The following is a 25,115-nucleotide window of genomic DNA, read 5'->3' as shown; positions in this document are numbered from 1 at the left end:
ATGTCTTAGGACCATAATGTCATTAATTGTTCATTAACTTTGCTTGGTATAAGAACACACTGAGAAAGGAAGTGTTCAGATTATTTAGTAAATGCTTCGTTCATTTTTACATTAATTACGTCTCCTGACTTCTGCTATAGGCTTATTCTCTGGGCTGGTAAATTAAAGTTTACATAATTATTCAGTACTTTGTCAGTCTTTTTATTCTTTCTAGAAAAGCTAAAGATGCTCTCAAATGCATTGAGAGCATCTTGACCAGATGCACAGTGTGATATGTTAGCACCATAGAAGTGAACGGCAAGCCAATAGACCTTTTCCGAGTATACTTCACAGTTATGTCACTGCAAGCTGCACACAGTGTGGTGGCAGAAAAATAGTGGAAATGAATTAAAGTGAAACGAGCAAGATAACTCACTGGAAAATGTCTTGTTGTGCTGTTGAGTGTCAGAATAGGAATGCAAAAAAAGATTGCCTTCATTTTTATAGAATACCATCGTCAAAGACATCATTTGAAGATAAACATAGGTGTTTATGATTGTAATAAGCCCTTAAACGGACAGACTGGAGGAGTGATGAAATCATCTGGAAATATTTTAATCATAAGAATAGAAAATAATTTGAGAAGATGCCCGGTGTTCTGTTGAAGTCTGTTCCCTATGTGTTTCTAATAGCGTTTTTATCACATTACATTTATAATTTATTTAGACAGATTAAATTTTGAATGGGTTATACTATAAAGCAATATCACCATTTATTAAATATTTCATATTCAGAAGTGCCCTTTTTTGGAGGTGTTTTATTATTTAATTTTCTTTAATAAAGCAATGATATTGGTAACCCGTTCAGTCTGTCTGTTGTACAAATATATTTATCAAATTAATGGTATTAAAAAATTTGCAGGCCAAACTTAGTCTTGTCTCTATGTATTTTAGTGTTCAGATGATGCAGGACAATACGGTATGTGACAGTAAACAGAGCAGGAGGCTTAATACTAATAGCTTAATATTTTATGTTACAGTCTATCGCACAACAGCTTTTCCCACCCATTTAGACGCGTTTTCACCGTGTTTTCGCTGATTTTACACTGTACTCAAATGCTGCCGCTCTGTCTTTTGCCACACAGTGGGAGTTCACACCTCAGTCCAGAAGATGGCGGTAATGCACACTGTTTGTAAACTGCCAGTAAAACTACCGAAGAAGAACAAGCGTCTTCTCTCTCCAGTACAGCAGGAGGCGGTGCAGCTCTTTAATCCACAGATAAACTTACTAAAGAATGAAAGAAATAGAGCGCGTGTGATGTGTTTGTGTATCCTCAGTGTTTTTCTCTCTTGCGTGTTTCATTGAGTGTTCACGAAGTCCTGTATCTGTGTATTTTAGTGTTGAGATGATGCAGGACACTACAGTGTGTGACAGTAAACAGAGCTTACAGGAGGATCAAACCTCCACAGAGTCTCTGGATTCTGTCTGTAACGCTGGAGAACAGCAGCAGATCCTGCAGACCAAACTGAAGATGTGTTCAGTTAAACTCATCGACTGCACGAACCTCATGATGAAGATTAAAACTGAACCCACAGAAATCAAAACTGAACCCACAGAAATCAAAACTGAACCCACAGAAATCAAAACTGAACCCACAGAAATCAAAACTGAACCCACAGAAGAGGAAGATTGCACTGATGAAGATGATGATTTTCTTCCATCAGGTATGTCTCCTTAATTATTGTTGTGTTTTTTTATTAACTGTCATGTGAGCACCTGTTTTGTCACAAACTCACTAATAATGAAAATACCAAAAAATGTAAGTAATAAAATTTAAGGACATTTTAGTTTAGGATATCTATAAAATCAGGCACGTTGGCTTAAAGGGACGTTCACCCCAAAATCACTTACCCCTGTGTCGTTCCTAACCCCAAAGTGCTCAGATTGTCTTAAGAACACATTTTTTAAATATATTTTATAAAACCCGGGAGCCCAGCAAAAACAGAACGTTCCCATATGGTTCTCGGGACACAAAAACGTTAACGTTCCCAGAACATTCCATGTAGGTTATTTTTAGTTAGATTTTATAACCTAGGAACAACGTACCTTGTAGTTTTAAGCTATAACGAATAAACTTTTATAGCCTAATGTGTGGCCTTTATTAAAGGGATAGTTCACTCAGAAATAAAAAATAATGTTATTAATTAAAATCTTAAGTACTAAGACTCCCCATCACTATACAGAATCTCAATTGTTCATCCTTCTTTGTGTAAATAAGAGTGAAAAGACAATTTAATTGTTTCATGTTTCTTTCAGATGTGAAGACTGATTCATGTTTGGATATAGAAATAACGTCCTCAACATCAAAAGAGCGACTGACAGCACAAACTCTTTCCTGCATCACCTGTGGAAAGACATTCAGCTCACAGAGACATTTAGAGAGACATGAGAGAAAACACACAGAACAGAAACTCTTCACCAGATCTGAGATCAGCTTTACTACCTTACAAGAGAAGAAACTTCATTCAGAAGACCACAGAGAGAAGAAGAAGAAGCAGTTTCACTGTGAGCAGTGTGGGAGGATTTGTGTCTCTTCCTCTAATCTAAATGTTCACATGAGGACACACAGTGATGAAAAGCCTTTCAACTGCACTGAATGTGGAAAATACTTCAGAACCAAACAAAGTCTTAAAACTCATCAGAGAGTTCATACAGGAGAAAAACCTTTTAAATGCTCTCAGTGTGACAAGACGTTTGCTTGTTTAAGTAACTTAAAATACCATCAGAGAGTTCACACTGGAGAGAAACCTTATCACTGTAGTTTCTGTGGGAAGAGTTTTAGTCAACAGTCACACTTTCTTTATCACACGAGACTTCATACAGGTGAAAAACCTTTTAAATGCTCTCAGTGTGACAAGACGTTTGCTCGGTCAGCTTCCTTAAAAGTCCATCAGAGAATTCATACTGGAGAGAAACCTTATCACTGTAGTCTCTGTGGGAAAAGTTTTGTTCAACAGACAAATTTATCTAAGCACCAGAGAATTCATACAGGTGAAAAACCTTTCAAATGCTCTCAGTGTGACAAGACGTTTACTTGTTCAAGTAACTTAAAAAACCATCAGAGAGTTCATACTGGAGAGAAACCTTATCACTGTAGTGTCTGTGGGAAGAGTTACTCTAATTTATATCATTTAAGAGTCCATCAGAGAGTTCACACTGGAGAAAAACCTTATCATTGTAGTGTCTGTGGGAAGAGTTTTAGTGTAAGTGATACTTTACTAAAGCACAATAGAATTCATACAGGTGAAAAACCGTACAAATGCTCTCAGTGTGACAAGACGTTTACTTGTTCAAGTAGCTTAAAAGCCCATCAGAGAATTCATACAGGTAAAAACCCTTTCAAATGCTCTCAGTGTGACAAGACGTTTGCTCAGTCAGCTTCCTTAAAAGTCCATCAGAGAATTCATACTGGAGAAAAACCTTATCACTGTAGTCTCTGTGGGAAAAGTTTTGCTTCACAGACAAACTTATCTAAGCACAAGAGAGTTCATACAGGTGAAAAACCTTTCAAATGCTCTCAGTGTGACAAGACATTTGCTTCTTCAAGTAACTTAAAAGACCATCAGAGAATTCATACTGGAGAGAAACCTTATCACTGTTGATGAACTCTTCCCAAAAACATTACAGTCAGTCTCAAGCACCAGTGACCTTGACAAGGTTATGACACCAAAATCTTGTATAAAGTCTAAAGTATTGTTAAAAACAAGTTAATGGTAAAATAAGAGCAAATAATCAAATTATGAGCAATATCGCAGATAAATAGAACAGAACAAACATACAAATGAAATAAAACTCTGCTGCTCCTGGTTTCAGATTGATCTAACAGTAGGGGAGACCGGGGCTGGTTGTCTCATGGGTTGGTTGTCACACTGCTTATTACAGACACACTACATGGCGCTGTGGTACAATTTTGATACCAATTTGTTAGCCTTTAATAGCTTACTCATTTGCACTTGTAATTTTGCTGAGCAGACACAAAACATTGAGGTCAGGAGACAATTTTTTATTTTTATGGGTCAGAGTAAATTTTCATGTTGGTGTTGTTTTTGTGTTGAGATCTTGTAGGATATTAATCATTCAAAAACAAAACACTCATTAAAAAGCTAAAAGTAGTAGCTTTATTTTGAATCATCTTTTAGCGATCAAGTTAAAGCCGTGTGGCAGCTAGCTTATCATGTTTGTCAAGAAATCAGTTGGGGATGGTTGTCTCATAGCTTGCGGGGTTGGTTGTCACATAAGAATATTGGACATGTAGACCTTTAAAGACTGTTTGTCTGATTGTTTGTTTGTTTTTGTTTGCTGTTAAAATAAAATAAAGCATTAAATAAAGAGGTTTTAACACTAAAAATTATTTTATTTCTCAACACTAGACAATAGGCTTTATGCCCAGCTGCCCTACTTCCTGAATTTCAGCCAGCTTCTTGTTTCCTGTCTGCCATTATTTGACAAACCGATTAATCCAGGTGTGCCTGACCTCAGTAGTCACAACAACAATAACCAGACACACCTGGATTAATCAGTTTGTCCAATAATGGAAGACAGGAAACAAGGAGCTAGCTGAAGTTCATAGTGCAGCTGGGCATAAAGCCTATTCAAGTAACTGATCACCCACTTTAATCTCATTGTTTAAACATAAGGGGCATTAATAACAACTATCATAGGGGTGGTATTCATATTAAAACTTATTTGCAGTTTCTAGCTTAAAAAACTAAAAAGTTACACATTATCTTTTCAGATCCCAATTTATCACTGAAATCCTATTGAACCACTATAGGGACAACCAACCCCATACCCTGTGATGGGGTTGGTTGTCACATGTGTCAGAGTGTCTTTGATGGTTAATTACTTCCTGTTACAATACATTCAAAAAGTAATAAGTATACACATTTAAAGCCAAGACTCCAAAGTTTCATCTCATGTAGGAATTACTGCTAAAAGATTTTTTGAAGATGAGCAATTCATGCATGAGTAAAAATTGTGACAACCAACCCCGGTGTCCCCTACTACAACGTAAAGCACGTTTCCAGTTAGGAACATATAAAACAGCTTAACACAGTTAAAACTTTATTAATTTCTAAAAAAAATCCAACATGAATTAGAAGCTTGTAAAGCACGAACAGCTTTTCCCCATTTTGACGCGTTTTCGCTGATTTCACACTGTACTTAAATTCTGCCGCTCTGTCTTTTGCCACTGGCTTTCGCTAAAGGTGAGTTCGCACCTCAGCCCAGAAGATGGCGGTAATGCACACTGTTTACAAACTGCCAGTAAAACTACCGAAGAAGAAGAAGCGTCTTCTCTCTCCAGTACAGCAGGAGGCGCTGCAGCTCTTTAGTCCGCAGATAAACTCACTAAAGAAAGAAAGAAAGAACGAAAGAGCGCGCTTGTGATGTGTTTGTGTATCCTCCGTGTTTTCTCTCTTGCGTTGCGTGTTTCATTGAGTTTAAACGGAGTCTTGTCTCTGTGTATTTTATTGTTGACAGGATACAGGACATTACAGTGTGTAACAGTAAACAGAGCTTACAGGAAGATCAAACCTCCACAGAGTCTGCAGACCACACTGAAGATCTGTTCAGTTAAACTCATCGACTACACGAACCTCATGATGAAGATTAAAACTGAACCCACAGAAATCAAAACGGAACCAACAGAAATCAAAACGGAACCCACAGAAATCAAAACGGAACCCACAGAAATCAAAACTGAACACACAGAAATCAAAACTGAACCCACAGAAGAGGAAGATCGCACTGATGAAGATGATGATGATTTTATTCCATCAGGTATGTCTCCTTAATTATTGTTGTGTTTTTAACATTTTTAACTGTCATGTGAGCACCTGTTTTTCACAAACTCACTAATCAAAAGTCCAAAAATGTAAGTACTAAACTTTAAGGACATTTTAGTTTAGGATATCTTTAAAACGTATCAGCACGTAGGCTTAAAGGGTTAGTTCCCCCCTAAAATCCCTTACCCCTGTGTCATTCTAAACCCCACAGTGCTCAGGTTGTCTTAAGAACATTTTTTGTTTTTTAGATTTTTTTTTGATAAAAACCGGGAGCCCAGCAAAAACAGAACGTTCCCCTAACGTTCCCATATAGTTCCCGGGACACAAAAACGTTAACGTTCCCAGAACGTCCCATGTAGGTTACTTTTAGTTATATTTTATAACCTAGAAAGAATGTACCCTGTAGGTTTTTAAGCTATAACGAATAAACTTTTATAGCCTAATGGGTGGCCTTAATTAAAGGGATAGTTCACTCAGAAATAAAAATAATGTCATTAATGACTCACCCTCATGTCGTTCCAAACCTATAAGAAAAGAATGAAAATAATGTAATAAATGACTCACCCTCATTTCGTTCCAAACTCGTAAGACCTCCCTTCATCTTCAGAGATGTTATTGTTTAAGAAATTTAGTCAGAGAGCTTTCTGACCCTCCATTGAAAATCTATGTTAGGCAGGGGTGTCAAATCCATTTAAGCCGAGGGCCGGATCGGAAAAAAATGAGGGCCAAACTTTATCATGCTGACATTACCCATACAAACTAAAACACAACTAGGCCACAAACTGCTCATAAGTCCTCTTTAAATGAACATGAACACAGTTATAAATAAAACCATTAACTTTCCTTGCAAATATAAATTTTGAACACTAATGAGTGAAGTCATTTAGCTAAAGCAAGTGCAAATTTGTGATTATGACATTGGTGGGGATGTAAATAATGTTATTATCTTGATCTTAGGTGTCTCATTTATTAATGTTACATCAACAATAGGCATTTTATTTGTATTTTATTTTGTACTTTTTTGTGATGCCAGTGAAGATTCTGACTGGGCAAATACAATACTGCACCATCAGATTTCCTCCCAATCTGCTCCAGCAGAAAAAAAATAACACATTATACTTATTCAAAAGCCATTACAAAAAAAATCACAAACCAAAAACAATAATTACTAACTACTGTATTAGCAATTATTTTATTGTTGGTGCCTTTATTTTTATTGCTTTATTTTATTGTTTGTGTTTTCTTTAGTTAAACTACATACAGACAGCTCAGTGTGCACTATAGACGGTTTCATCGGACGCACGTGATACACGTCTGGATCCGAACCTTACTTCCGGTTTCGTTTTTTTAATGGTCTGACTAGTTGCTAAACTGATCTCTTGAACAAATGCCTCGTCGAAAATAACAAATGTTTTGGTGTCCTAGGTAATCTATGTGATGTTTTTTTGCTTGTTATATAATTATACTACGTTTAAAGTAATTTGTTGTTATTTTTAGTAGCAGAGTTTACCGTAAGTTACGTGCGGACCGCGACAGCCGCTTGTTTATATTGCTACTGCTGAAACCGTCTATAGTGTTACAACTTAGTTTGCAACTCCTCAGGTTAATATGGGATTGCCATGAAAAACACTGTCCCTGAATCATTATGGGGTGGTTTCCCGGACAGGGATTATCTTAAACCAGGCATCAGTTTAATTAGGAAATAGAACTAGTTTGAACAAATATGCCTTACCAAAAACATTACTTGTGTGCATTTTGAGGGAAAACATAGGGCACTGATATATTTTAAGATATGTCAGCGCAAGTTGTTTTCAGTTTGGAGAGCTCTTAAATTTATTTTAGTCTAGGACTAGCCTAATCCCTGTCCGGGAAACCGCCCCTAAGTGTCCCCTATTTTGTGCATAAAACTGTTAATATACGGTAAGAATGCTTTCTTCCTCACTCACTTACCTTTAGCCTGCCTGCATAATCATTCACATTGCATCAGACTGGCGCTTTGTTTCAAACAAATGGAGCTTACGTCACGTTTAGCGAGTAAAGACAAACCAATCATAAAGCGATGTAGCTTGGGGGGGAAAGCCAATCCTATTAGTGATGTGAGTTACACAGGCGAGAGTCCTCATTGCAGAGAACAAGATCTGTTAACCGTTTGTGTACCACAAACAGCGCTATTTTTACAGAACGTGATATGAAAAGAGTTTTAATCTCATTTAGTGATTCTTGAATAAATTAATGTTAAATAAGTAATAAGTAAACAACACAAGAAACGGACGGACATCAGTTGTTGTATATATTAATAAAGGTCTTTTGATTATTGTTGACATTCAGTGTTCCCTGAATGGATCTAACCGGTGAGAGGCTGAAGCACAGGTAATCACTGTTTCACCGACTATCCCGACAAGCCTAGTTTAAGTCTGGAGACTGGCTAGGCCATGCTTGATATGCTTCTTACAGAGCCACTCCCTGGTTATCCTGGCTGTGTGCTTCAGGTCATTGTCATGTTGGAAGACCCAGCCTCAACCCATCTTCAGTGCTCTAACTGAGGGAAGGAGGTTGTTCTCCAAAATCTTGCAATACATTGGCCCGGTAATCGGTAATCCTCTCCTTAATACAGTGCAGTCATCCTGTCAAATATGTAGAAAAACACCCCCAAAGCATGATGCTACCACCCCCATGCTTCACAGTAGGGATGGTGTTCTTGGGATGGTACTCATCATTCTTCTTCCTCCAAACACATTTAGTGGAATTATGACCAAAAAGTTATATTTTGGTCTCATCTGACCAGATGACTTTCTCCCATGACTCCACTGGATCATCCAAATGGTCAAACTTAAGATGGGCCTGGACATGTGCTGGTTTAAGCAGGGGAACCTTCCATGCCATGCATGATTTCAAACCATGACGTCTAAGTGTATTACCAACAGTAACATTGGAAACCCTCCGTTCATTCCTGAAAAGTGTTGTTCGCAAAAAATAAAGTAGTAATTTAAAAAGCTGTGGCTTATTAAATCTACATGGGGAGATTGAATTGGTGAGTCTCTAAAAAAGAAAAGTTCCGCACTTTGCACATTACTGGATCGCATTTCAATCAAGTCATGCTAACTCCATCAGTCGTCTTTGTCAGTAACATCCGTGAATGTTGACGTTTACTCAAAAAAGAAAGTATACGGATGAACTTACGTTAAAAACACATCCACCTTTTCACTGTCACGTGAGAGAGAGGCACGCTGTCAAGGCAACATGAGTGAGTGAGAGAGACACACTGAGCACTCGCAACAATGAATTGAGCCGTTTAAAGTAGTAAAATAAAAATTTAAATGGGAATCATGAAAAATCTATTTGTTGCAGCCAGTGTTACAATGAAAAGAATATAAATAATAATAGCAAACACTGATGTTCTTTGACATGCAAACAAAGACAGAGTCATTGTACTTCTCAAAAGAGTTAATAGACTAGCTCGCCATTTCATTAATAATCATATAATAGTTTTTTACGTTGTCCTATTCTTCTGCATTGTCAATAACTCCCGAGTGTTTTCATTTGAGATGCTCTTGCATTGTTGTTGTGCTCCCATGATATGCCAGCGACGTTTGGCACAGTGTAGTCTCAGCCTCAGACGTCACGCCCAAAAACTGTTGGCTGAACGTCTGATGTTTTTGGTACACTTTTCTGGAAACCCTGTGAGAATGTCTAAAATCGTCTTTTGATTGGTTGAAATAAACCGGATTTCCAGGAGACGCGAGTGTCGCGATTAGTTTCGGTCCCTGGAAAACAAAGCTCTGACGTTCCATTGATGAAGAGAATCAGTCGTGTTCACGTGGATAATAATGACCAGTTATCATGATCAGCTAAACATTGGATTCTCAAAAATATGCAAAGTTCGCAGCATAGACTCTCTAAAAGACGTCCAAGAGTTTTGCTTGAGGCAGTTAGTGGTCAAAAAGTTCAGTTCTCCTGAATTGATTGTGTGTGTTAAAAAGTGGAGAGATATGCTTCAAACAGAAATTTAACGCGAGCGTCTCATTGGTGTGGCTGTTGATGAAGTGCACACCGTTGTTCTATGTTGAGTACGGTAATGTTGTTTATTTAGATGCTATTTGGTTGCGGCTGGTTATTTTAATAACTGACTTGTTGCCAGCCGGCTCGTTATTGTGAGGAGTCCGAAACGTGACGCTAGACGAAACAAACTGTGATTGGTTGTTTGACTTGTCGGTCAAACAGCTTGTGGGCGGGCAGAGAAAAACACCAGACCTTCAGTATGAAGGTCTGGCTACGCGAGACTAGGCACAGTGTAACAGACCACTCTTTTATCACAACTTGGCTTAAAATACTTTCATACTTTGGAAGCTTTCGGACTCCTAATTCCATAGACTCACCTGCCACTCACCGCCAATTTTTCAAAATTAAAGTAGTGAAGGCAGGGGGTGAGGGAAGAAAGATGATAGCGTAGCAGTTTAACCAGCAGGGCATGCACAGAATGATGTGGAGGCGAACCAGACAGAATTACAGTGGGCGATTTGAGACGGAAGAAAAATAAATATGCGACTCCTTGACTAAAAAAATTACAGTCAACAAATTTTCATCGTCAATTCTGTCGACTACGTTGACTATTCACGGCAGCACTAAAACGAACTATCCGAAAGAACTGGTTCACAAAAAAGAGTCGGACCTTCCATCACTATACAGAATCTCAATTTTTCATCCTTCTTTGTGTAAATAAGACTGAAAAGACAATTTAATTGTTTCGTGTTTCTTTCAGATGTGAAGACTGATTTATGTTTGGATATAGAAATAACGTCCTCAACATCAAAAGAGCGACTGACAGCACAAACTCTTTCCTGCATCACCTGTGGAAAGACATTCAGCTCACAGAGACATTTAGAGAGACATGAGAGAAAACACACAGAACAGAAACTCTTCACCAGATCTGAGATCAGCTTTACTACCTTACAAGAGAAGAAACTTCATTCAGAAGACCACAGAGAGAAGAAGAAGCAGTTTCACTGTGAGCAGTGTGGGAAGATTTTTGTCTCTTCATCTAATCTAAATGTTCACATGAGGACACACAGTGATGAAAAGCCTTTCAACTGCACTGCATGTGGAAAATACTTCAGAACCAAACAAAATCTTAAAGTTCATCAGAGAGTTCACAGAGGAGAAAAACCTTTCAAATGCTCTCAGTGTGACAAGACGTTTACTTATTTAACTTCCTTAAAATCCCATCAGAGAGTTCACACTGGAGAGAAACCTTATCACTGTAGTGTCTGTGGGAAGAGTTTTAGTTACTGCAATAGCTTTCTTGATCACAAGAGAGTTCATTCTGGAGAGAAACCTTATCTCTGTAGTCTCTGTGGGAAGAGTTTTGGTCATCACACTTCATTACTAAATCACACAAGGCTTCATACAGGTGAAAAACCTTTCAAATGCTCTCAGTGTGACAAGACCTTTGCTCAGTCAGCTTCCTTAAAATCCCATCAGAGACTTCATACTGGAGAGAAACCTTACGTCTGCTCTCATTGTGGAAAGAGCTTCTCTTATTCTTCTCAATCAATAGCTCATCAGACAGTTCATACTGGAGAGAAACCTTATCACTGTAGTGTCTGTGGGAAGAGTTTTAGTCAACATACTACATTACTAAATCACACGAGGCTTCATACAGGTGAAAAACCTTACAAATGCTCTCAGTGTGACAAGACATTTGCTCAGTCAGGTCATTTGAAAGCCCATCAGAGAGTTCATACTAGAGAGAAACCTTAATACTGTAATGTTTGTGGGAAGAGTTAGATGTCACAAGGTGACGATCTTTTCGGGGCGGAACCAAAAGTTGGGAAAGTTTGGTTCCGCCCGGATGTTTCCGTCCAGACCGGAGAACGGAAACACCGGACATCCGGCAGTTTTGCGAAGGCTGTAATCAGCGGATTGAGCACAGCTGTGCCTAGTTAAAGAGATCGCCGGGCAATTGGACAACTGGAGTACATGGAGGAGTATAAAAAGCACAGTTAGATCACAGTTCGGGAGTTCGGGCACGAGAGGGGGATTGACACGGGGAAAGCTCCTCTGCTTAATGCAGAAAAAGTAACTACGTACCTTTTGAAGAGCCCGCAGGCTCTGTTGATCCGGGCTGCGCTTGGAGCGCACGGAAAGAAGACAGGAGCTGCCTGGGGTGAAAGAAAGGCGATACGTGGGTGGAGAAAAGGAGCACCCCGAAGAGAGCATTGTGCTGTCAAGTTGAGTTGTAGTGTGTGCTGAGGAACGGAGCTGTGCTCATTGTTAGACGTGGTGGCTGTCTGTATTTCTCTCTCTCTCCCTCTCTTGTTGTAGTTTACGGTGGACCTGCTGAGTAAACGAAGACTCCTATGGGTAGAAAGGAACCTTGGTCTAACCAGTATTTTTGAAGGAGTAAAACGAGAAGAAAATTGACCTTGTTACACAATGTAAACAAAGGCTATCCGCTGTGAGTATACCCGTTGGTGTGGAGTAACTTGCAGATATTAACCTGTGTGATCGTTGGAGTCCTCCAGGACTAGGAGGGCGGCCCTACCCCTATAATAGCGTGGTGGGCGAGCCGCTAGAAGTGTACGTCCAAACAGCCACAGCAACGAGACTTTATTTTGGTCGTGTTTTCCATCGCCCCTATTTCAGCCCAAGCGCAGTGGAGGACACCGGGCGCTTTCCCTTGTGGTGTTGCACTTATAGTGTGGTGAGTGAGACTTTACAATTAATAAGCTTTTCACGTTGGAGTGGTGCTGTGTATTTGCTGTGGGTTGCTGTGTGTCTTGTTAGACGAAGCCCCGCACCATCCATTTCCTCTACTGGGCAGAGGACGGAGAGGCTAACGACCTCAGAAATTACTGCTACCATACGCTGTGTGCTGTTTCGGAGTACGAAGGGATGCAGACCAAGAGCTGTCAAGGACTGTGAGTAAAATATTGAAAATATTCGTGGTGTAAACTTACCTGTGTCTGTCTTTGTTGCAGAGTCAGAGGCGAAAGGGTCCGCCACCCCCGTGGCCTCTACAAAAGGGCGCCCCTGTCCAGGATTCGATCGGCCTACAGGCAGTGGAGATAGGGCAGCGCTCGACCCGGCGAGGTGGTGTGTGACCTTCGCCCCTCTGCTGACCTACAGAGGAAACCATACCTACCTAGAAAGCTGTAAGCAGCAGAGCCGGTGAGAAATACTCGAAGTTTCAGTAACAGTGTCTTTGTGTCCTAGCGACCACCTGTGGAGAGAGAGGAAAACAAGAGTGAATAATTGAAGAACAGACTGTGAACGTGATACCTGCCCAGAAAGCTGTAAGCAGCAGAGCCGGTGAGAAATACTCGAAGTTTCAGTAACAGTGTCTTTGTGTCCTAGCGACCACCTGTGGAGAGAGAGGGAAACGAGAGTGAATAATTGAAGAACAGACTGTGAACGTGATACATACCCAGAAAGCTGTAAGCGGCAGAGCCGGTGAGAAATACTCGAAGTTTCAAGTAACAGTGTCTTTGTGTCCTAGCGACCACCTGTGGAGAGAAAGGAAAACGAGAGTGAACAAATTGGAGAACAGACTGTGTAACGTGATACCTATCCAGAGAGCTGTAAGCAGCAGAGCCGGTGAGCAATACTCGAAGTCCAAGTAACAGTGTCTTGGTGTCCTAGCGACCACCTGTGGAGAACGAGAATGAACACTAGGAGAAGGAACTGTGTGAAGATCCAGTTGGTGGTGGAGGAGAGCCTAGAGTGGCCATTATTTTAAGTTCCCCGTTTTTCCCTTCCCTATTTATCTTTTTTAAATAACTTAAATAAAGTACATTTTTAAATTATGCTTACCTTGTGTGTCTGGTCATTGGGGTGGCTTTGGGAATCTCCTCGAGGTGGAGAAAGGGGCGTGACCTTATTTACATCTGGGTCCACCCCGACTTGTGACATTAATCAACAGTCAAACTTTGTAAAGCACCAGTGACCTTAATAAGGTTATGAAACCAAAAACTTGTATAAAGTTTTAAATATTGTTAAAAACAAGTTAATGGTAAAATAAGAGCAAATAATCAAATTATGAGCAATATTGCAGATAAATAGAACAGAATAAACATACACATGAAATAAAACTGTGCTGCTCCTGGTTTCAGATTGATTTAACAGTACTGTGAAAGGTCCCATATTTGAAAGTTTTATTTTAGGTTATGATGTCCTAAAGGGATAGTTCACACAAAAATGAAATTTCTGTTATTTTTTACTCGCTTTCATGTTGTTACAAACCTGTATAAATTTCTTTGTTCTGATGAACTCGAGGGAAGATATTTTGAGTAAAGTTTGAAATAAAGACTTTTATGAGCCCCATTCACTTCCATAGTATTATTTTTCTTACTATGAAAGTGTTGTTCTTTGATGGTTGTTTTATGAGTGAAATATACATATACATACGTTACCCATGTAAGTAAATTAAATGTTAGTTTCTGTACACTAAATGGGCCGGTGTCTGTAACTTAAAGTGACACTTTGTAGTTTTTCAACCTTCATAATATATTTTCAAGCCCCTTGTGATGGTACATCGACTTAAAATTGGTTAAATGACATGTCTACCATAGCCTGACGGGGTCTGTATTAAGAAAAACAAACCCAAGGTTTTGTCGGAGGAGACCAGAAAGAGATAACGGGAGAGTGACAGAATAAAAAGAAGGACAGGCATCAATTATATTGGGCCAGCAGTCGCTCGCTGGGTGAACTTAAGAAGGAGGAGGGGTTTCTTACCGATGCTGACTTGGCCCTCATGCTTTTGTACTAGTAAGTAATGTTAAAATGCTTGCATATATAAGTCCTGTCTGGCGCCCGAACACTCTATTTTTTTAACGTGAATTTTACTGGAAGCTACTTGGATAGTTTAGAGAGAGACTTATCATGTAACATTGTGGCATCATGGGGGCGTCATGGACCTACGACACGGGCGATCTGGGTTCGATTCCCCTTTAGGGCAATATTTTTTTTAAATATAAACTTTAACCAAGCGACCACCGTTACAACTGGCTAGTAAACGTGAGCTACGCATTTTATGACACATGTCATGCTGGAAGGCACACTTTGTGACCTAAAGTTGTCTTCTTTTTCTTTGCGAAAGTGCTGCGGCGCTTGTGGCCTCTAGGGGCACCCCCTAGTCAAAGAACTTATATTGACAAGAAGTGAAAGTCAATAGAACGTTCCATTGCAACACACTGAAAAAAATGATTATGGCCCCAATTAAATGAAGCATAATTCAATTTAGCTAGTTTTAACTAATTAATTTAAGTTTTTGATTTTAATTAATATATATTAATAGGTTTTAAGCGAATTAAATTAAATGTCAATTAATTAAATTCAGTTTATAACATTTTTTTGGTTCTTTGCGCATGCACGAAAAAATGCACATTTCCCCTGGCGCATAAGGAGTTTCCAGTCAGGTTCATGGTCGGTGGGCACTGACGTTGGGATATTTCAGTTTTGCTCAGTTGGTTTATTTGCACAGTAAGTATTTCATGTAATACAGCACCATTTATTACATTGATTATTTTTTATAATACGCAATTTATAAGATAGCTCCTCCAGGCTGAGTGCCGGAGGCAATCACAGCCATTACGATATAACGTAAACAAATATCACACGACTCTGAGAGCGATATTGCTTTTATACAATAGTTCGACGACACACGTTTGAAAAATACGAAAACTAGAAAACAACAACGGAGTTATTTTAAAAGCCTCTTTGTTTGGGAACTACGTTCTTCTGCCACGGATTTGAAGGCCAGAATGACAGGTAACACTCACCTGTTTTGAATCTCATAATAACTCAATGGATGGAATAGCCGTTTCTTAATATTACCGTTTCTTGGTCACAAGGTGTAGTTTTAAGATTAGTTCAGTCGAGAATATATGTATAATATTCAAATATGCAGTCGATTAGTAAAGATAGCGCCTGTTTGAACGTATGCTTAGGAGCTTCGGTACGTGAGAACCAGACATCGGACGTCAGTGTTCACTCGCCCCGCTGACCACTGCCCTATCAGGGCTACATCTCTGTCAGGGAATCCCCAGGCTCTGATGTTGGCCCTCTCTGTTTTTGATGGTCAAAAATGAGATCAAATAAGCAGTATTTGCTGTCATGAAACCATTACTTGGTTTCTTATTCATAGTTAGTGTCTTTTGTGTTGTTAGGGGTTTGGGGCGTGGTTAAAGTTAGTAAGACTATATTTATATAATCTTTACGCGATACAAGCACTCGCTTATTATTGAGACAGGGGTAGCTGCAGCTTGGAGTAATGGGCGTGGCAAGAGGTATGAGCGTGCCAAGAGGTAGGGGCGTGGTAAGAGGTTTCTCATTGGTCAAATGAGCTTCCTTCTCGCAACTGTGTTGGCCAATCAGCAATAACCATAGTTACACGTCATTTCCTTTATACGGAAAGAAGGCGGCGGAGTAATACATGTGCAATATAATTTGTTGGTCTCTTTGCTTGACATCTGTCAGCTTTGGTAATTATTTAATTGTGGTTGACACACACATACTGCATTTGCATCGAAGACATCAAGAGTCGGAGATTTATATCAATGTCCGTTCTGTGCCCTCAGTGTTTTATACTTTGTGAATATCAGAAGATACACAGTCATTTGCAAAGCTACAGACTTCGCGTGGTTCGTTATGAAGGGGTTCTTCCCGTTCTATTCAGAGAGTTTGATGGTTTCTGTTCTATGGACTGCTACTACAGTATGAATCGGTGAAGGAATGAGTTTTGACTTAGAACACAAGCATTTGATGACAAATTCAATTGACGTTTAAAAACATAATTGTAAAAATGACTACTGAATAAATGTCATGTTGGATAAAAAGGTGTTTGTTTTGCTTAATTGATTAATGTAATCTAAAAGAAGTTTATTAAACCGTTTTAACTGTATTTTATAATTATATGGTCAGTGTTTGAAACATTTGCTGTACCATTATTATAAAAATAACATTACTTTTAACTTGTATGTACTTAAAATGAAAGTACAAAATTAGTTTAAATGTAATAGTGTCAGGAGACATTTTTATCTTTAAAATAATAATTTGTTTTTTACTTATTTTTTTATTTTATTATTAAGTTTAAGTACAGACATTTCAAGTGTAATGCAATAAAAAACGACGAATACAACGCTCAAAATGTGTAAATCAGAGAATAACAAGTATAAAATGAACAATACAAATAAATACAAAAATAAAAGTTTATGAATCAAGGTAGTTATAGATATTTCAAAAACTTTGTTTTGTGATCTCATGTTTGAAAGAGTTTCAAAGTATACTGTGAGATCAGTCTTATAAAAGGTAATATATAAAAGGGTTTCTTTTATTTGTCTTATGCTTAAAATAATTTAATTATATAATTTTGTTTTTCAGAAAATATGGGTTTTGGAAACAAAGAAAAATGTGAGGTTCTAAATTCTAATTCTAGGAGTTTCTATTTTAGGAATATCCATTTTAAAGTCAGTACATAATTAAATTGAAAAAGGGCAATACAAAATAAATGTTTAATATCTTCAAGTGATGTGTTACAAAAAGTTCATTTATCACAAACAGTATGAATGTTTTTTAATGACTGATCCTAAAAAAAGTTGCGGTGACAATGACGTCATGTAACCCGCGTCATGCAGAAGGTTTCGAAGGTAACGTACTTTTGAATGTATTCCATCATTATTGCTCTTTTTTCAATATAAGAAATGTATTTTGTCTTTTATAATTATTTGTGTAATTAGTGATTAAGTTTATGGCTCGCTTTTTTGTGGACCAGGAAGCTTTTCGCGTCCAATTGAAAAGACATTACGGCACGCCCATTCCTCATGGCACGCCCCATTTCTTTCTGACCTTATGGCACGCCCATTGCAATTCATGTCCATTAAACAGCTTTTAAGTCAACTGTCCCATTATGTTTGGCCCATTTAAGCGACTGTAATTCCTTAATCCTAAAGACAAATTGGAAATTTTGTGAATACCCTAATAAAAGCTCAGAGTGTGCACTCTGTCCCAACATTTATGTAGGGCACTGAATAATAAATGGGCAACAGGGGTGTCATAGTTTTTGTATGTAGACTTGCCTGTAGACTTGTCAAAGTGTTATGAATCGGAACAATCTCTAATAACAGTTTAATTTTATTTAAGGACAGTCAACAAGATGACTTATTGAAAGACCCGGAAAACATCACCATGGGCATATGTGTAATCAAAAAGAAAGAAAGTGTTCTTGAAGACTATGGCGATATTGGAATCGTTGATGGACAGCTCAAATCTGTAGCACAAGCCTGTGCATTGATGCTGAGTACAATTTATGTGCTTACTTTGGCATACCCCAAAGAACTAAAATACTACAATTAATTTTTTGAAATTTATTATGCAGATGGATTCTAAAGCTCTACCCAAAAATTCAAGGACTGAAAAACTTTTTAATACTGAAATTTTGCAGCAGACATGTATGTGCATGCTCAGCTTGAAATGTTAGTCCAATAATGCTTTTAATGATTCATAAACAAATATGCTGTTGTCTGTAAAAATTTAACACTTTTTTATTAATTATTGTGCAATGTGTGAAGTCAGCACTAATGTTTTTGACTTTTGTGCAGTTTTAACATTGCTGTTTTATTGATTCACAAACATTGTGGCCTCTTTCCACCTGTGTTTTTTTATTTTATATTTTGTGAATGTGCAGTGAGCACTTGTTTTAAACACTTGTTCACAAAAATGAATTGTTATTGAACATGCACTACATTTGCTGACATTAAAAAATATCAGTAAACTTACTAATTGGTGTATTTGCAAAGCCATTTAAGGGTCATTTTTATATATTGTTTTTAAGGATATGATTGCAAACAATTTCCTTTAAAATGTTGAAAGTTAGTCAATGAAATGTTTTTATTTAAATGTAGCTAAAATAAATTGATTGCAACCACTTACCTTAAAAAATTAGTACATTTAATTAATAATTTTTCATCAGTCCTAAATAAATAATTTAAGAGGAAGTAGCATAATTAAATAGGGCTGTTATTACTAAACTTTTTATACTAGGGTAACTAAATAAAATTAAGTTCAACTACATTTTTTTGTTTAACCCTTAAACAGGCAAGATTGGAAAACGATGAGCAAAAAATCATTTCATGACATCTGGACTTATGTAATAGATATTCATTGGAATTTTTAAAATATTTGATATATTCAGGATTTTATGAGTTGTATCTCCCAGGATACATTGCCCTATTAAGGTATAAAAAAAGGATTAAGTCATCAAAATTTATTTTTTATTTGCAGCAAAAATTATGTGATTCTGACTTCCTCTCTTGCTCTAAAACATGCCATATATATTTTTTCATCCATTTTAAACAGTGTAAACAACAGGATTACTAGTAACATTGCATGTAAATAACACAACTAAATGTAAGTAGGCCTAAATAAGAATGAGCAGTTTTTAAATGTCTTCATTGGTACTTTTTCTGCTCCACATGCAAAAAAATATTTTTTTTTAGATAATACTAGTTTGGTAAATTATTTAAGAATTGATTAATTTTGCATACTACCTGAACTACCCCTCAATGTAAACTATATGTGTCTATATGTGTTTCATGCAGAGGCCTCTTATTGGCTGCAATTTAGAGGAATGCATGCCTGGCATGAGGAAAAATTAATCTTCATCACTTTTCTCAAAATCTGAAGAATTCATTGGTATTGGCTCTATAACTCATATTCCCTATCATTCCTTATACCATAAAATTAGCTGTTGTGAAGCCACGAAAGAAAATATCCAGTTAAAATGCTAAGATGCAGTCACCTAAATATACGAATATCAGTTTAACCTGCAAATTTGATCATTTATTACATTTTTTAAACTCAAAATACAAAAATAGGCAATATTGTGGTTAATCCCTTTTTTATACCCTAATCAGGCAATGTATCTCAGGGGATACGTATATTTCAAAATGTGCTAAATAACAATATAAATAACATATAACCGAATTTTCTTCTTCAGCACCTTAAGACAATGCTCACAATTAATATTAGCAGTATTAATATTTTTTTTAAAGAAGAAAAGTAAGATTAATATTCATTTACTTACAACAAAATCTGACTGTCCTGCAAAACCGGTGGCCATGTTGGATTTAGGTCGGGCTGACCAATCGATAAAAAAAATTTTGAAGCAAATAATGTTACCCACAAATTCAAGACAGACCAAGGTTTGATAACTGATAGAAGGATTTGATTGAAAAATCTTTTTTATGCCCCAAACAAGACACTGAAGAGAGCGTATCCCGTGGTGCACATTGCCTGTTTAAGGGTTAAATGTAGGCTAAATAAATTGATTACAACTGCTTACCTTAAAAAAATTTTGTAAATTGAATGAATCATTTTTTTCAGTGCACCAGCACCCAGCAGCAGCCCTACAAATCCGCCATTTTGAAATGAGAGCCACTCGGGAGTCAATTAGAAGTGATGTGTCGTTTGCGAACAAGCGACTTCCTACCACTATCCACTAGCTTTTTGTTGCCGCTATGGCAATATCGGCTACTTATATATATATCCGCACTTACACAATATAAAAACATAAAACACATCTCCCATACATAACTACATACCGACAAAAACTCATCCACACATAATATAAAGGCTCTATATACATACACATATACACACATATAGCTACATCAGAATTGCTCGAAATGTATTAATGTAAAAAAAACAGCCACTGTCCAAAAGTGACAATTATAGGATAACAGACAGAGCATTGCATCATGTTCTATAAGATTTTCATGTTTGTAGCGGGATCCAGGGGATTAATAAATATATTTCATACCTAGTGGAGTTGGTAACTTATAATAGTAGTAAATGTTTAAAGTAGCATAAAATAGAATTACGTAATAAAGCAAGAAAAAAAACTACCTCATATGTGTATCTATTAAATGATTGGATTCCACAACTGATAACAACAACACATACAGACAAGACAATACAGTATTTACTGTAGGTGTAGCAAGTGAACAAAATTTTAATTTAAGAAATTTAGTATTGCGCGTCTGATTTGGCTGTGAGATTCGCTGAGAATGAATTGACTGTGAGAATTTTCATTCCAAATGGCTACCGAAACGCCACCTAGTGACTATTGCCAAAAACGAATGAGAGTTCCCCTCTTGTTCTACTCTTTGCCTCAATCCAGAAGATGGCGGTAATGCACATTGTTTGTAAACTGTCAGTAAAACCACCGAAGAAGAAGAAGCGTCTTCTCTCTCCAGTACAGCAGGAGGCGCTGCAGCTCTTTAATCCGCAGATAAACTCACTAAAGAAAGAAAGAGCGCGCGTGTGATGTGTTTGTGTATCCTCAGTGTTTGTTTCATTGAGTGTGAACGGAGTCTTGTCTCTTTGTATATTTTAGTGTTGAGACGATGCAGGACACTACAGTGTGTGACAGTAAACAGAGCTTACATAAGGATCAAACCTCCACAGAGTCTCTGGATTCTGTCTGTAACGCTGGAGAACAGCAGCAGATCCTGCAGACCAAACTGAAGATGTGTTCAGTTAAACTCATCGACTGCACAAACCTCATGATGAAGATTAAAACTGAACCCACAGAAATAAAAACTGAACCCACAGAAATAAAAACTGAACCCACAGAAGAGGAAGATCGCACTGATGAAGATGATGTTTTTATTCCACCAGGTATGTCTCCTTAATTGTTGTTGTGTTTTTAACATTTTTAACTGTCATGTGAGGACCTGTTTTGTCACAAACTCACGAATCAAAAGTCCAAAAAATGTAAGTACTAAAATTTTAGGACATTTTAGTTTAGGTTATTTTTACAACTTATCAGGCACGTCGGCTTAAAGGGTTAGTACACTCCAAAATGCTAATTTTATCATAAATCACTTACTCCTGTGTCGTTCTAAACCCCAAAGTGCTCAGATTGTCTTAAGAACAAATTTTGTAGATACTTTTGATGAAAACTGGGAGCCAAGCAATAACAGAACGTTCCCCTAACGTTGTAACACAAGTCATAAGCATATTACAACAATGTATGATTAACTAAGAATAATAGTGAACTTTATAATTGTTAATGTTATGAAATAAGTCAGTCTTGATGACGTATGCAGCTTGCAAATGCGACCTCTGGAGGCTACAGTCTTCTGATTGAGAAACGGCCAATATCTTGCCTCATTGTTCCGCGGGTCATTACTGATATCAGTTGCCTTCCCTTGCAAATAGCTCATTAACTCTGCGTCTGCTGGCTGTTTGCACTAACACGAACCTGAAGACATCTCACTGGGCGAGATTGTAGCCTACTTTAGATTTTTCATAATTTTTGACTTGTACACCACCGCAGGGCGCACTTCCCGACAGCGGGTTGCACTCCACCACCGCGGTGGTGCGGTGGTAATTACAACCGTCCCAGCCCTATAGGCTACACAACTTTACTTGAACATTTTTTTATGTTTTTTACCGTCCTGGATGATAGAATTAGATGTGAATGACATCATTATGTAAAGTATGTTAAATAACTGGTGAATCGGTTTTTTGAACCGGTTCTTTGAAACCAGTGTCCAAGAGAACTGGTTCACAAAAAAAGAGTAGTACTTCCCATCATTATACAGTATCTCACTTCTTCATCCTTCTTTGTGTACATAAGAGTGAAAAGACACTTTATTTGTTTCTTGTTTCTTTCAGATGTGAAGAGTGATTCATGTTTGGATATAGAAATAACGTCCTCAACATCAAAAGAGCGACTGACAGCACAAACTCTTTCCTGCATCACCTGTGGAAAGACATTCAGCTCACAGAGACATTTAGAGAGACATGAGAGAAAACACACAGAACAGAAACTCTTCACCAGATCTGAGATCAGCTTTACTACCTTACAAGAGAAGAAACTTCATTCAGAAGATCACAGAGAGCAGAAGAAGCAGTTTCACTGTGAGCAGTGTGGGAGGATTTGTGTCTCTTCCTCTGATCTAAATATTCACATGAGGACACACAGTGGTGAAAAGCCTTTCAACTGCACTGAATGTGGAAAATACTTCAGAACCAAACACAATCTTAATGTTCATCAAAGGCTTCATACAGGAGAAAAACCTTTCAAATGCTCTCAGTGTGCCAAGACGTTTATTCAGTCAAGTCACTTGAAAGTCCATCAGAGAGTTCACACTGGAGAGAAACCTTATCACTGTAGTGTCTGTGGGAAGAGTTTTAGACAACAGACTTCTTTACTAAATCACAAGAGAATTCATACAGGACAAAAACCTTATCACTGTAGTGTCTGTGGGAAGAGTTTTAGTCAATGGAATAACTTACGTAATCACATGAGAATTCATACAGGTGAAAAACCTTTCAAATGCTCTCAATGTGACAAGACGTTTGCTTGTTCAAGTAACTTAAAAGTCCATGAGAGAGTTCACACTGGAGAGAAACCTTACGTCTGTGCTCAATGTGGAAAGAGCTTCTCTAGATCATCTCAATTAATAGTTCATCAGAAAATTCACACTGGAGAGAAACCTCATCACTGTAGTGTCTGTGGGAAGAGTTTTAGTTTAAAGGATAAATTACTAAAGCACAAGAAAATTCATACAGGTGAAAAACCTTTCAAATGCTTTCAATGTGACAAGACGTTTACTTATTCAAGTAACTTAAAAGTCCATCAGAGCGTTCACACTGGAGAGAAACCTTATCACTGTAGTATCTGTGGGAAGAGTTTTAGGCACCAGTCTTCATTACTAAACCACAAGAGAATTCATACAGGAGAAAAACCATACAAATGCTCTCAGTGTGACAAGACGTTTACTTTTCCAGCTCAACTAAAAGCCCATCAGAGAGTTCACTCTGGAGAGAAACTTTAACACTGTAATGTTTTTGGGAAGAGTTAATCAACAGTCAAACTTTGAAAAGCACCAGTGACCTTGATAAGGTTATGACACCAAAAACTTGTATAAAGTTTTAAATATTGTTAAAAGTTAATAATTTGCTCTTATTTTACTATCAAATTATGAGCAATATTGCAGATAAATAGAACAGAACAAACATACAAATGAAATAAAACTGTTTAAAAGTTTGAAATCAAGACATTTGTGAGCCCCATTCGCTTCCATAGTATTATTTTTTTCTTACTATGAAAGTGTTGTTTTTTTGACTGTTGTTTTATGAGTGAAATACACATTTGAAATTACGTTACCCATGAAAGTAAACTAAATGTTCATTTCTGTACACTAAATGGGCCGGTGTCTGTAACTTAAGAAAGAAAACCGTTTGATTGCCAACAGATATTTTATCAAAACTTGTGGCTATCAAAGACTTTTGATTTTCAAAACAACGTGTTAACATCACATAACCAATTACAAAATATAATTTCGGTTTTCTCTGGCTTAATAATGTAACTTAAAAAGAGGGCTGCATCTCGTCAGTAAAGTGGCAGCGGGTTTAGAAAGCAGGTGATGGCACTTTACTATTAATCTATGGCAGGTTATCCATATGGCAGATGAAATGTGCAAATAAACGTCCAATCGACGATTGGCTACTCGAACGTCTGACCAAACATCTTGAAATTTTAGTGCCTAGCAGCATGTGCGACCCACGTGATGACCTGACATGACGTCAACGCCTTAAAAGTAGCAAGGGTTTTTTAAGAGGTAATGTGCCAAGCTGTTAAACAGTGTATGTGTTTATGTGTCCGGGAGCAAACAAACTGTTCAGAACTATATACAATAGTGTTAATTAATAAACTCTTTTGTTATGTGTCAAACTCATTAATATTATATTGTGATGTTACAAATTGGTTTTAAAGTCTTAATGTCATTAATTGTCCATTAACTTTGCTTGGTATAGGAACAAACTGAGAAAGGAACTGTTCAGATTATTCAATAAATGCTTTGTTCATTTTTACAATGGTTACGTCTCCAGTCTTCTGCTACAGGCATATTCTCTGGTTTTTACATAATTATTCAGTATTTTGTCATTCTTTTTATTCTTTCTAGGAAAGCTAAAGGACCTGTTATTGCATTGAGAGCATCTTGACCAGATGCACAGTGTGATATGGTAGCACAATAGAAATGAACTGCAATAGACGTTTTGCGAGTACACGTCACAGTTAAGTCATGCACACGCAATGTGGTGGCAGAAAAATAGTGCAAAATGAATTACACAAGAGAAACGGGCATGATTACTCACTAGAAAATGTCTTGTTGTGCTGTTAAGTGTCAGAATATGAGTGCCAAAAAAGATGGCCTTCATTTTTATAGAATACCATCGTCAAAGACACCATTTGAAGATAAACGTAGGTGTTATGGTATATTT

At 37.5% G+C, this 25,115-nt stretch overlaps 2 protein-coding genes and 1 long non-coding RNA gene across 5 annotated transcripts in view; all 3 read left to right on the top strand.

Moving 5' to 3' along the window:
• The window catches only part of LOC129437097 (uncharacterized), a 524,696-nt gene that overhangs the window by 254,576 nt on the left and 245,005 nt on the right, over positions 1 to 25,115 (top strand). The window lies entirely within an intron of this gene.
• Positions 1,110 to 24,707, top strand: LOC141361537 (uncharacterized). The gene is given in 7 exon segments (XM_073863023.1): positions 1,110 to 1,703; positions 2,296 to 3,636; positions 3,922 to 3,941; positions 5,385 to 5,820; positions 10,585 to 11,604; positions 21,183 to 21,497; positions 22,500 to 24,707. Coding segments are annotated over 7 exon segments (4,617 nt in total). The 5' UTR covers positions 1,110 to 1,384; the 3' UTR covers positions 23,666 to 24,707.
• On the top strand, positions 12,232 to 13,629 carry LOC141361407 (uncharacterized). Its single transcript, XR_012367463.1, has 2 exons — positions 12,232 to 12,742; positions 13,038 to 13,629. It is a non-coding gene; the product is annotated as an uncharacterized lncRNA (long non-coding RNA).

This window comes from Misgurnus anguillicaudatus, chromosome 24 (genome assembly GCF_027580225.2).
Source record: "Misgurnus anguillicaudatus chromosome 24, ASM2758022v2, whole genome shotgun sequence".
NCBI lineage: Eukaryota > Metazoa > Chordata > Actinopteri > Cypriniformes > Cobitidae > Misgurnus > Misgurnus anguillicaudatus.
The sequence above is the reverse complement of the archived record's forward strand: the minus strand, read 5'-3'. Positions and strand labels throughout refer to the sequence as shown.